The sequence below is a fragment of the Motacilla alba genome, chromosome 4A, assembly GCF_015832195.1.
Source record: "Motacilla alba alba isolate MOTALB_02 chromosome 4A, Motacilla_alba_V1.0_pri, whole genome shotgun sequence".
Taxonomy (NCBI): domain Eukaryota; kingdom Metazoa; phylum Chordata; class Aves; order Passeriformes; family Motacillidae; genus Motacilla; species Motacilla alba.
In genome coordinates, this window is record NC_052045.1 from 6,591,984 (window position 1) to 6,604,573 (window position 12,590).

At 42.2% G+C, this 12,590-nt stretch overlaps 1 protein-coding gene across 1 annotated transcript; it reads left to right on the forward strand.

Annotated features, from left to right (window-relative positions):
- The first annotated feature begins 276 nt into the window (after positions 1 to 276).
- On the forward strand, positions 277 to 11,582 carry ZC4H2 (zinc finger C4H2-type containing). The gene is made up of 5 exons (XM_038123004.1): positions 277 to 494; positions 3,354 to 3,525; positions 4,775 to 4,947; positions 6,073 to 6,235; positions 7,341 to 11,582. The coding sequence occupies exons 1-5, from the start codon at positions 442 to 444 to the stop codon at positions 7,452 to 7,454; spliced, it is 675 nt and encodes a 224-aa protein (XP_037978932.1). The 5' UTR covers positions 277 to 441; the 3' UTR covers positions 7,455 to 11,582.
- The last annotated feature ends 1,008 nt before the right edge of the window (positions 11,583 to 12,590 follow it).

A 12,590-nucleotide genomic window follows, 5' to 3' on the forward strand; every position in this document is an offset into this window, starting at 1 on the left:
AAAGCTTTAAATCAAAATCATGAACCCATCAACAGTCTTTTAGTGCATATTTTAATGAAATACTAAACATTGCCCAGATCTCAGAAGGAAGCCTCCTGCTCTTTTTGCGCTCCTAACAACCTCTGGCATAATGAGGTGTGACAAATTGATTTAAAATGTAGTCGCAGGAAGAAGGGCAGGCGAGCTTTGCTCTGCCTTGTGGGTGTTGTAGTCGATTTGCAGCTCTCTGCCTGGGCAGCAATAGGAACCCGGACTCGAAGTCCCACAGCTCCCACTAGAGCCTGCCGCACAGGCTCAGAGCCCATATGCGAGGAGGGGGTGACTACATTGTGTCTATTGTATGGTTTTTTTGTTTTGGTTTGGTTTCGGTTTTTTTTTTTTTTTTCCCCGCTCTGGCATTTTGCGCGTTTCACGGGAGGTGTAACTCGGGAGTAAAAAAGCATGGCAGATGAGCAAGAAATAATGTGCAAACTCGAGAGCATCAAGGAGATCAGGTATGTTCGCTTTGTGCCCCATCGGTTACATGAAGCAGCTTTTTCCTCGGGGGAGCGGAGGAGTTGCATCGATCTGAAAGTAGCTATTGTGCTACCGAGGGAAAGAAAACTGCCGCCGGGCTTACGACGTGAGCTCAAGATACATTTTTCTAAGCAGGGAGGGAGCATCTGCTGCTGGGGATCGCCGCTGGATGCGTAGTGAAGGGCGGTAATGGTCGCGCGTTCGCAGAGCGCGGCGCTGAGCGGTGCCGCGGAGAGGCGGAGTGCGCGGGTGGGAAGGACCGAGCGGCCCCGGCGCCCCCGGGGGGAGTGGTGTCGGCTGTGTGGGGGTTTCACTGTTTGTTTGTTTGTTTGTTTGTTTTGAAGTCCTTTGAATTAGCATTTCATATTCATGAGGCTCTGAATCTGTAATTTTGCCCCACTCACTCCCGGGCAGGAGCCTGAGAAGGAAGGGGGGCATGGCAAGGAAAGCAGAGTCTGACACCCAAATCCTCGGGCAGGACAGGGCTGGGCGGCGCTGCCAGCACCGGCAGAGCCCCACGGGGTGCAGGACAGCCATCTGTCCGTCCGTCCGTCCCCCGCGGAGGGCGGCGGTAGGGTAGGGCCCTCCGGGCAGCGGTGGATCCGTGCGGGATGAGAGGGGAGCGCTGAGCCTCAGCGGCTTCTCTGTCCCTGCCCTCCCTCCCCGTGGGCCAAAGGCGGGCAGCGAGCGAGGCAGCCCCGCGGAGATGTCCGTCCCTGCCTGCTGCTGCGGCCGCCGCCCGGGGATGGGGACACCCCGGGCCGGGGCTTTTGCATCCGTGCCCTCCTGCCGCAAGGCCCGAGCTGCCTCGGGCTGCGGTTCACGCCGTGCAAAACACCGGGAATTGTGTACAGCGTCCTTTGTAGGCTGAGCTGCGGGATGCTGTGGAAGAGGGGCTCATTGAAAGCCAGGCAGAGTACAGCACGTTCCTGCATCGGGAACGGTTCTCGTAACTTCAGGCAGGGCGTTTCCACTCCTTGGTTCAGGGCACCGATTTCCAGCACTAGGCCTGAGCTGTTTAGTTGGAAGTGGTGCAGCCAAAAGGCAAAACACCTGAGAGAGAAGAGTGGTTTTGAATGCAGCTGGGGGGTGGAAGGCATGCTGACTGCGAAACCCCAGAGCCCTGAGAAGCGTTTGGGACGTGACAGCCAGAGAGGGGCTGGCAGAGAGAGAGGAGAGAGGGCTGGCGAGGAGTCCCAGCTCCCCGGTGATCACAGGCACTTCTGGCTGGTTACAGCTTCTCTAAGGAGCACACTTTATCCGTGGAACAAGTGAATTAGGCAGCGGAGTATGGGCCTCAGCCTTCTTCACACAATACCACAAAGGTGAACAAAGATTAAGCAAAAATATTTGTCTGTCTAGTATCCCGAGCTATTTGTAGAAAGAGATGTGACAGTGTAATTACAATGATTTTGTACTCAACTGGTACACAGACTTTGTTTTAGAAAACAGATCTAACTATGGCTACTACAGTGTATAGTCCAATTACTGTAACACTTAAATTAATTTTTCAGTGAGAGTGGTATCCTGTATTTGGAAATTTACAGCGCATTCAGTTTTCTGATCACATATTCAAAGGTGATATATTAACTGCACTTGACGGATTTTTGCTATTATTTTGTGGTATAAGGTAGAGCAAAGGTGATGTTTAGCTTTAGTGTACAATGAAGTATCAAACAAGTTACTTGAGTGTATTTTAGATTTAAAAAAAAATCAGTGTCAAAAAGCCAGTCCTACTTGCAACATTGTTGTCCATTTTGAGTCACCTTTAACAAAATCTGATCAAATAAACCTATTTACTCATTTGAAGCTTTCATTCTGTGAAGAATTTCCTTCAAAATAAACATGAGATTTCCTTATGCTTACAGATTCACCTTTGATAGATTCAGAAGACTTTATTTTAATCTGCATTTAATGTATTCTCCAGACAGAGGGTAAAGAAGCCTTCATGAACAAAATCAAAGAACTTGCCCATTTGTATAGTTGATCTCTATCATGTATTATGATACAGCTTAGCTGGGTTTTGAAGGGATGTGGGAATCCGATTTTGAATCTGGAATCTGATCTCTATATCCACATCTGTACCTATAGATAAATACATATAATTTGTAGTCAAGGTAATACTTCTTTCAGTAAACCCATTGAATACCCACAATCCAAGCATATATGCACATCCTTATTTATATGTGTGCTTCTTTAAATACTTCCACAGAAACAACCCAGTCATAAAATTAGGTAAATATGTAAAGACTTAGTGTTCTGACTGGGAGGAGATAAAAGGGAATAAGAGTGAATTTACTGTTGAGAGATGCAGACACATGTCATAAATACAAGAGAGGAAACAGAAATTTTGTAATTGTTCTGTTTTAAATCTCCTTCATTCATGTTATCCCTGCCATCCCACCTGCTTCTGAATACATATTGCATGTAGAAGTTTTTTATGGTACTGTTTTTATCTCTTGCAGCTTTATAAACTCCTGAAGTAAGAGAGGGAGGAACCCAGGTCATATTACTAGCTATGACGCTTGGAATATGTAGCCATAATTATTTGTCCAAGTGACTGACCCTGCTTTCTGCCACGCTCTGTCAAAGCCTGACAACATTTTATAATTTCATAATTCAGTACTAGAATGGTCTTACCACTGAAAAGCTCAGCAAAAGAGCTGGCATTAGAATTCAGTATTCTCCTTGTACCTCACCTTCTCTCAGACTCAGTCTCATTCTTGTCTATTGCCTTCTTTCATCTATCTAATCCCATATAAACTGACACCTCACAAAAATATGTGTCAGCGACTTACTGTTGTCTCTCTGTCTTTTAAATTATCACTGGGATTCAGGAATAAGACTTTGCAGATGGAAAAAATAAAGGCAAGACTGAAAGCAGAATTTGAAGCCCTGGAGTCTGAGGAGAGGCACCTGAAAGAATATAAACAGGAAATGGACCTGCTGCTGCAAGAGAAGATGGCTCACGTGGAGGAGCTGCGGCTGATCCACGCTGACATTAATGTGGTATGTGCCAGCCCAGCTCAGACAGGCTGACTAAGACACAGCTGCATGTGAATCATCCCACAGCTTGTGGAACTGTGCACATGAGTGAAGCGTCGCTGGTTCAATACTGTGCACTTTACAACACCATCCTAGGATCCTACAGAGAGTGCAAAGTAAATTTTCCTCAGGATAATTGGTTTTTTCCCTTTGTAGGGCAGGATATTTCATAATGCTGGCATAAGCTGTTGCACCAGGAGGATAGATAAGATAACCAAGCCTCTTGTGGCTATGACTTTACCAGTAGCCACAGTGATACCACTCCAGCTGTCCCACAGAAAACAGTTCTTCCTGTTAGTCTTTTCTCATTTAGCACCTAGAAACAGAAACTTTGGCAGCTCGGTGAGACTAGGAGATTTTGAGAAAATATGTAGTGTTTATTAAGTTCATAGTAAGAGCTGACCTTCATCCCAGAGTAGAATCACCAAACACCAAGAAGCACCAGCCTGAAGAGAATTAATACAAATAAAAGAAAAAACAATTAATAAACAGGGAAGCTTATCCGATTACAGGGGCTAAATAGGGAATATATTTTAAAATGCATTTTTTATGTAATATTAGGGCACTTAATGGGGTTTTTAGCTCTGAAGGTATCTGTGCTGCACTAGAAGAAAAGGGCTCCAACAAGTAAAGAAGTACAAGCTATGTACTGGATGTGCAGACTGCATTTATCTGTGGCTTCAAATGTCTGCTCCCCTGTCCAGCTGCATAACCTCAGCCTCTGTTTCATCCTCCTCTCTTTGTGCAGTCAGATTGTCTTTTTCTCTGCTGCTTTTCCCACTTGATGCAGTAAGAGAAGCAGAAACCTTTCCTTAGCTTGTTAACTTCTGCCAGTCAGTGTTCAGGTATCTTAGAAACACAGAAAATTAGTTTATGCTACTTTAAGCTCTTTTTTAATGTCTCTTGAGAGTCTTCCGTAGCTCCTCGCTTGCCGACTTTATTTGTAACCTGTCTCTATGCTTTTTCTGTTGTTCAGAAGGTCCTATAGGTTGAGTGCACCTTTTTAAAATGAAAAGGCATCTTACATGTCACTTTCTGTTGCTTCTCCTTTGCCCATTTTTCATTTTCCCAATACCTTAAGTCTTTGCTTTACTGTTGCATTGTCTCAAATCTCTTGCAACTTGAGTGAGAAAAATCTCCTCTTTCTGGTACAATCTGTCGCTCAGTCAGAGAGGAACAGTTCTTTGAAAACATGCCCAACCTCGTGTTTCAGATGGAGAATACTATCAAGCAGTCTGAGAACGATCTTAACAAGCTCTTGGAATCTACTCGGCGGCTCCACGAGGAGTACAAGCCCCTCAAGGAGCACGTGGATGCCTTGAGAATGACTCTGGGCCTGCAGAGGCTGCCAGACCTATGTGAAGAGGAAGAGAAACTGTCCCTTGAGTAAGTCTCCAAAGCAAACACTATCTGGCTTTATGCTTTCTTTCAATTCTACTGGTCATTTTCTCATCTTAATTTTGTTGGGAGGTGGAAAAAAACAACCCAAGACAGAAGCATGAAAAACAAAATTTAAAAAAAAAGGGATGTGGAGGACGTGTGTTTGATAACATTCAATCTGAATTTGTTCCAAGTTAAATTTAGGTTATTCCAAGCTGCAAACTCTACATACCATATTCAAACATTCAAGGGTGGGTGTTGACCTTCTAGGTTTTATACTGCATGTTGCTTTTTCTATCTTTTTATTTTTCCCTGAAATTTACTTCTTTAGCAAGCAATAGTAGGAGGCAATACACAAGAGGGATACAAACCAGGTATTCCTCAGCTGGATTGTGCTGCTCCTAGTCAGAGTTTTACTTTTTGCTGCCTGCACATGGCAGTGGCTTTTAGCCAAATCCCTGTGACTGTCAACAAGTTTCCCTGAGATGTGGAATGGATTTGGATAATAAATCAGTCTCATTTTTACATATAACCTAGGCTGGGCAGAGTGGCAGAATTAGCTACTATTCAAAGAGCAGTGTCCTTTGTTTAACAGACCAGTTTTAAATGCAAGGGATGTTTTAATAAGCATGTATTGCTCTTATTGCTCAGCACAATTAATATAGTTTACACACGCACACAGTTTTCAAGATTTCCTTTCTATTTCTATAGAAATGTTGTTTTACATTCCAAACACCTTGACACTACAAAGATTGTATTGATCTGTTTATTAATCCGCTGTGTACAAAAGTTATTAACTTTAACAGAATAAAATGGAAAGATTGTTTGACAGAGGTGCATCTGAAGAAGTTGCCTATTTTTCATCTATACATGTTGTCTGTTTTTCATCTTACTAGATTTACATCCAGTCTGGAATCTGGCTGAAGTGCAGAAATGCAGAAGAAAACACCACATATTCTATTTATGAATGAGTCAATGTGTAGGCAATTTGGCAGCTTGACTCTAGTTCCTCTAGTGGAGGAACATGATAGGGAAATGTGATCCACTGTATTTTAACACCAAATATCCTTTACAGACTAATGAAATACTGCAGAAGGTGGTTACATTTTTGTTTGTCATTCTTTTGTCTAGCTACTTTGAAAAGCAGAAAGCAGAATGGCAGACAGAACCACAGGAGCCTCCCATCCCAGAGTCTCTGGCTGCAGCTGCAGCAGCTGCCCAACAGCTACAGGTGGCCAGGAAGCAAGACACCAGACAGACAGCAACTTTCAGACAGCAGCCACCTCCAATGAAGGTCAGGAGATGGAATGTGCTGGGTTTTCTCTTTTGTCATTGGAATGCTTTATGTTTAGAAAGTGATTGATGTTTGCAGCAAGGAAAAATTACGTGTCCTGATTGTGATTTTCCTTGCAGTGGTTCAAAACAAGAGCAAGCAGTAGACTAAAGTAGTACCACCAGTCATAAAGGGTTAAGGATAAGAATCTTTTAGGACTTAAGAGTCACCCTCAGCAGGCAATTCCCACTCCTCTTGTGTTTCATGTGGGAGCAAGGCATGTAAGAAAGAGAAAAAAATCTTGGCAAAAGAAAAAGTAGTGGCTCTTAGTTAATGCTGTATGGAGTCATATTAAAAGCAGTGCACGTATTTTATGAGGGAAATTACCAATGGTGTAAATTACCAGGGACAGTGATTGCTTCTGCTCTTGGGATCTTCAAGAGTAACATGTGGATTAAGGTAACATAATCACAGGCACTTCAGTGACAGTTTTACTCAGCTCCTTATGTAGTGAGAAGAGTTAAGTAGTTATGTAGGGGTATTCCTCCCACCCAGGTTCCAGAGTCACTAAGAAGCCTAACTGATGTAGGTACACCCCGAAGTAATATACTTACTATCTGTAGTTAGGCAATAGAAAAGCCATTCTGCAAGTAACAGGCTTCAGTCAAACATAAATTACAGGGCTTAGTCTGGAGCAGAAGGGCAGAGTTCTGTACCTTGTGTTAAATGTGTGGAATTCATCCAGTCACCTGCTTCTGCCTTCAATTCTGTGATGCTGCAGTTGGCCATCACTGTAACTTCTCTGACTCAGTGAGCTATTCGGCAGGTAAACACCTTTACAACATCACTGTAACCTTTAACACAAAATAGAATTTGAACTTACTGATACATGTATGAGCCACATGTCTGCAGAAATGTAGTTTTAATTCAATGAGATGCTCCTGGTTTTCAGTAAGCCTGAAATTACAATCCATATACCTAGATTGTATAGCATGCAGCAGCACTCTGCCTTTGCAGGCAAGGAGCTTTTTTTTTGTCTGTACTGTAAGGAAGAGTGTGACACTCAATAACCTGTGTACCAAGGCCACTTTGGTGTTTGTAACCAGAGGCTGCGATTGCATTTCAGGCGTGTTTGTCGTGTCACCAACAAATCCATCGGAACGCGCCCATATGTCCACTCTGCAAAGCAAAGAGCCGGTCTCGGAATCCCAAAAAGCCCAAGAGGAAACAGGATGAATGAAATCCAGAAGATTGACAAGCTGTGTGACCCGTCCCAGTACTCTTCCAGTAGAATGGCATATTTGCCCAGACTTTACTGAATTGCAGACTCAAGTATGACTGTCTCATTGTTTTCTATTTAAATGCAATGTAAGCACAATGTTCCTGCTCTAAGTTCCTTCCAGTCTTTAGGATTTGGTTTTAGGAAAGTAAATATTACTGGTGCTACAGTTTAACATTTCAATTGCTCCATCTTTTGTACTCCTAAACAAACTGGAATTCTTTGTGCAAGTATCCTCGATGTCAGGCTATTTCTATTGACCAAATGTGATTACCACAAATGCTTTTATGTTCTCTTTTTAAAAAACAGATGTTACTAAAAGATTATTCTGTTTTCTCCTGATAACAGGAGACTATTTGAAGTGCTGAAATAGCAGACTGTCTGTTTGTTTCACTGAGGAACAATTTGTTCTCCAATCTCATAAGACTGGGTAGGTTTGGGTATCCCGTGGACCTCTTTTTAAACAGGAAATGTTCAGGGAAAACAAGACTTGTTATACAGAAAATCAATGTATTAAGGACACACATGGGTTTTGATTTACTGAAGTTGACTGTACCCTTCCCTCAAACTTGACTTAAAACTTAGAAAGGTGCTGGCTGTGGATGAATTTCTAAAAATAATGTAATTTGTCATGCTTTAACATCTTAACAGGTCATTATTTTCAGCAGTCAAAAGACTGATTGACTTAACAAGGCTGAAGTGAACTGTATTAGTGGTCCTCCTAGGCTTTATGGCTGACCAATGCACTGTGGTTCTCTAGGAAACATGCATGATATATCCCAGATCTCTATGTGCACAGACTGCACATCAGCCATTCTGCATGTCTTCTGTTCCTGGTTTCTACAGCCAAAATATGGCAGACATATCCTGCACTGGAGCATAGGAAAGTTCAGGAACATGCATGAGGAAGTGTCAACTAAACATTATGTATTTCACCAGAACCAACGAGCTTTGGTGTCATTGTCCTCCCTCAACCAAAACTTCCTATTTTTCTGTCTTTTAATAAGCTTTACTTCAGGCCAGTTTGTTTTCTTGTTCCCTGTGTGCCAAAAGAACCCTGGCTAAAGCATCTGGATTAGATCACTCCCTGTATGTCTTCCCTTTGTTTCACGCAACGTAACAACAGTTCTTGCAATGGGGAGGATGGCAGTGATCCACTTACAGAACTGGCACTTGAAATTTACTCATCTCTAATCCCAGTTTTGTGACCGCCTTTGTTGCCTAAATTGATCTCAAGTGTTAAATATTCTTTTCACTAACTCCGGGATGCAGAAACTGCTTGTTCACACTCTTCTCTCTTTAGCCCAGGTTTCTCTCTATTATTATGTTAGAATGGTTATATTGGGAATTTGGCTTGTTAGACAGGAAGAACAGGGAAGCCCCAAGTCTCTGCTCCAAGAACTTTGCCAAATGCTGGCAACTGTAATAAATCCACATGATGCAATTTTGCTGGCCAAATCACATGTGTCACCATTATTTCCTAAGTCTGCCACAAAGTGCACCAGTGATTTACTGAACATAGTTCTAAAACTTAAGCCAGGTTCAGGAGATATTCCCCCATTTTAATGGTACATGGTCAAATCAACATCTGTCAACACAGTCGCAATGTGGACCACCTGCCCCTGAAATTATGTGCAGAGCAGATTCTGCTAGCTGAATTTTACAGGGATTTGGTCTCTGAGATAGCAATAATGGAAGATAGTCTCCATGCTCCAAATGGCAATAGTGTGTTATGCATGTTTTGTAGCACAAATACTGGATTCTACTGTTTCAAATGTCAGGGCGGTCGCGTGCTGTGTGCTCTGTTCAGAGCAATTCCTATGGAGTTGAAGGGAAACTGCACAGAGTTAAAAGACAGCATGTGGGCTTCCCCAGAGTGCATACAGGACAGCAGCATACTTTGATGGTAGTTGTACATAAATTTAATAAGTAGTGACAATGGAGTGGGTGAATGGTCTGCAATGAAGTAGTGTGAATAGGAGGATTGATTTGTAGAGACTTCTACTTACAGTTCTGAAATAGCTGTCATAGTTGTTCTCACTTTACTGTCACTTTGCCCGGTTCTTTCTTTCTTGGGAGATCCCTGAACTGAAGTAAATATAAGGATGCATCATTTACTGATTAAGTACAACAGTTTTGTACTTTTACTTTTTTAAACTAGTCTCATGTGCTCTTGTGTTTTACAAGGTTAGGGCTTGTTTGTTTGTTTGAAAAAGTGAATATGACACACTGTGTTTGCATCAATTGTACTCGTATTTACGAATTTTCCCATCCTTTACAAAGTCCTGCCATATGAACAGCCTGCATCGCTGAGGGTGAGTGAAACTGGAGATAAGTCAGCAGGGTGCCCTGGCTGCCAAAAGGGCCAACCACAACCTGGGGTACATCAAGCACAGCAGTGCCAGCTGCTTGTGTCACTCTGCACTGCACTGGTCAGGCCTCGAGCACTGGGGGCAGTGTGGGATGCCTCAGTGCAAGAAGGACACCAGACTATTACAGTGTTCTAGAGTCACCTGTGTGACCAAGACTGCAAAAGGTCTCAAGGACAAGACCTCTGAGGAGCAGCTGAGGATGCTTGGCTTGTTCAGTTTGGAGAAAAGAGGGCTGAGGGGTGCCCTCATCACAGCCTACAACTTCCTCCAGGGGAAAGCAGAGGAGGAGGAGGTGCTGATCACCCTCTGAGGACCAGCAACAGGATATGAGGAAACAGAATGAAGCTGCACTGAGAGAAGTTCAGATTGGACACCAGGAAAAGGTTCTTCCCTAAGAGAGTGGTTGGTCACTGGTCCAGTGACCCAGGGAAGTGGCCAAGGCACCAAGCCTGTCAGGGTTTGAGGATCACCTGGATGACACTCTTAGCCATACAGTTTAATGCTACGTAGTTGGACCTGATGATCCTTATGGATCCCATACTTGAGATATTCTATGATTCTAGCCATTTCAGAAGATAAAATATGTATTATGTATTAGGGGACCATGAGGGTGGGGGCAGGGAGGGAAGCAGTGTCTTTCACAGGGAAAGAGTATTCTTTTCTCTCACGGAACAATCACAGAAGTTTAACTGAAGAACTCTTCTCGTGACAGCCCCAGGCTCTTTTCTCCCAGGCAACTCTCTCAAGAGACTGGAGGAATAATTATGAAATATTGATTTCTTGGTATTCAGACAGAAGAGGAAGCTGTCTGAAGTACAGCTCTGAACACAAGTCTACTGCATTTTTGCTTCATGGAGCAACAATGGCTTCTTCGTTTGTATCTGAAGTCTTTGTGGATACTTCTTCACTTCGCTTAAATTTATTCTTATTTGGGTCAAATTGTCTGAGTAGTCACAATGAGACCCTCCTCAAATCTTAGGAGACTTTTCTATTACTGAAGTCTGGTTTAACCCTGTCTTTGTCGTTCTGTTTTAAAAAGGGTATCCCTGTAACAACAAAAGAACTGGATTCTCTTGGTAAAGATGGTTTCCAGGGTCTTTGTTCATCACTTGCCTCAAAGGATAAGTCCTGTTGTTCTGCAACCAAACAGATTAAAACCAAAATCCCAAACCTTTCACCCTGCCTTCAACCCTAAGCTCATAAGTAAAAGGAGGCAAACACTGTACTGTATCTAAATGCTTTGCTGTAGATATTTTCATACCTAAGCCGGGCTGGATCAGTTGTCCAAACTTTAGCGCCAAGGACACCATTAATTACAGAGAAAATGTAAGGCAAATTTAAATACTTGCACTTCCTGAATTCAACCTTAGCTTTACAAACAGGACCCTGGCTGAAACTGACAGTGGCTTCATTTTACATAATCTAAATTTGAAATAATAGACATTGATGTGTTACTTTAAATAGCATACTATTCAAGAAATTAGGACTTCACTAGCACTTTGAATAAATAAAAAGTGCTTTATTCTTTTATTTTACAGTTTTCTAATTCCTCCAGCATACATTTTCATTTTAGTATTTAGGTATTCTAGCAATATCTGGTGTTTTCACTGGCTTCTGTGTTTTAAGTATTTTACTCCTGTGCCTCATAGGAGTAACAGTGTGAGATCTGTTTAATTTGTCTGTACAGTCCTTTTAAATAAATGTTTGTTTCATGTCATGCTTTCTTCCCGCAGAGTACTTTCACATCTGTTATTTGCTTATGCTACTAAGAAGCCCAGGTGGTAAAACTCAGCTCTCTGATTTTACAGAAAACGCTTAGCCACAATTCTGTTACACCTTTATAGTAACTTTATGGAAATAAGTATAGGGAAAGAAAGATCCCTTCAAATGAGCTTTAGAAAATAGAAAGGAAAAGGAGATAGCACAACAGGTTTTAACCTAGCCAGTCTTCTCAGTTTTTCCTTCTAAAGTTAAATTTGAAAGCAGCAAGAAACACAATTCCTTCTCCAACTTCATAATAATTTTTATTCTGTTCATTTTGTTTAGCAATATTAATTGTTCAGACTTTAAAACAACCTTCCCTAATTTCTGTTCATCCTACTGCTTTTTTCAATTCCTTAATCCTAATCTCAGTTGTAACATTACTTGTAACGATAGCCACAAAGCTAATACACATTCATACCTTCCTAAGAACTAACCCTGAAATATTCCCTGTAACTAACATCAGCTTCCATCACATTTTCCTGAGCTTAGCAAGATTCTGCTGCAAAATGAGCTTGGATCTTCCTAAATCTAATACCCCTGGATCTTCCTAAATCTAATACTAAAGTGTAGCATTAAAAATAATCTAATATATTTCAAGGAAAAAAAAAAAAACCAACAAAAACCAAAAAAGTACCAAAGCTTGTTCCACTCTTAAAACCACTACTTAAAATTTCTATTGTGCTCTTCAGGCTTTACTCCAACTAGCCTTACTCTTAACTTCCCCTCTTCACTCTGTTCAGGTGAAGTGGTTTAGTGGAGGATTTAGCAGTGCTGGGTTAATGGTTGGACTTTGATGATCTCAAAGCTCTTTTCCAGCCCAAACAATTCTGAGGTTCTTTATCTCTGTCCTGCTCCCTTTTGCCCTCTCACTTGCTATTCCTCTCTCCTTTTACTTGTCCCTGTGTTTTCTGGTTTTCTCTGTCCCATTCCCAGCCTTGTGCTTTCCTTGTACCACCCTGCC

What these genes read in the sequence shown, in the direction of transcription:
- ZC4H2 (XM_038123004.1), top strand. Translation starts at nt 442, where the DNA reads ATGGCAGATGAGCAAGAAATAATGTGCAAACTCGAGAGCATCAAGGAG. An exon ending in GAGAGCATCAAGGAGATCAG is followed by an intron (nt 495 to 3,353) that starts GTATGTTCGCTT and finishes ACTGGGATTCAG; the next exon opens with GAATAAGACTTTGCAGATGG. An exon ending in TCCACGCTGACATTAATGTG is followed by an intron (nt 3,526 to 4,774) that starts GTATGTGCCAGC and finishes CTCGTGTTTCAG; the next exon opens with ATGGAGAATACTATCAAGCA.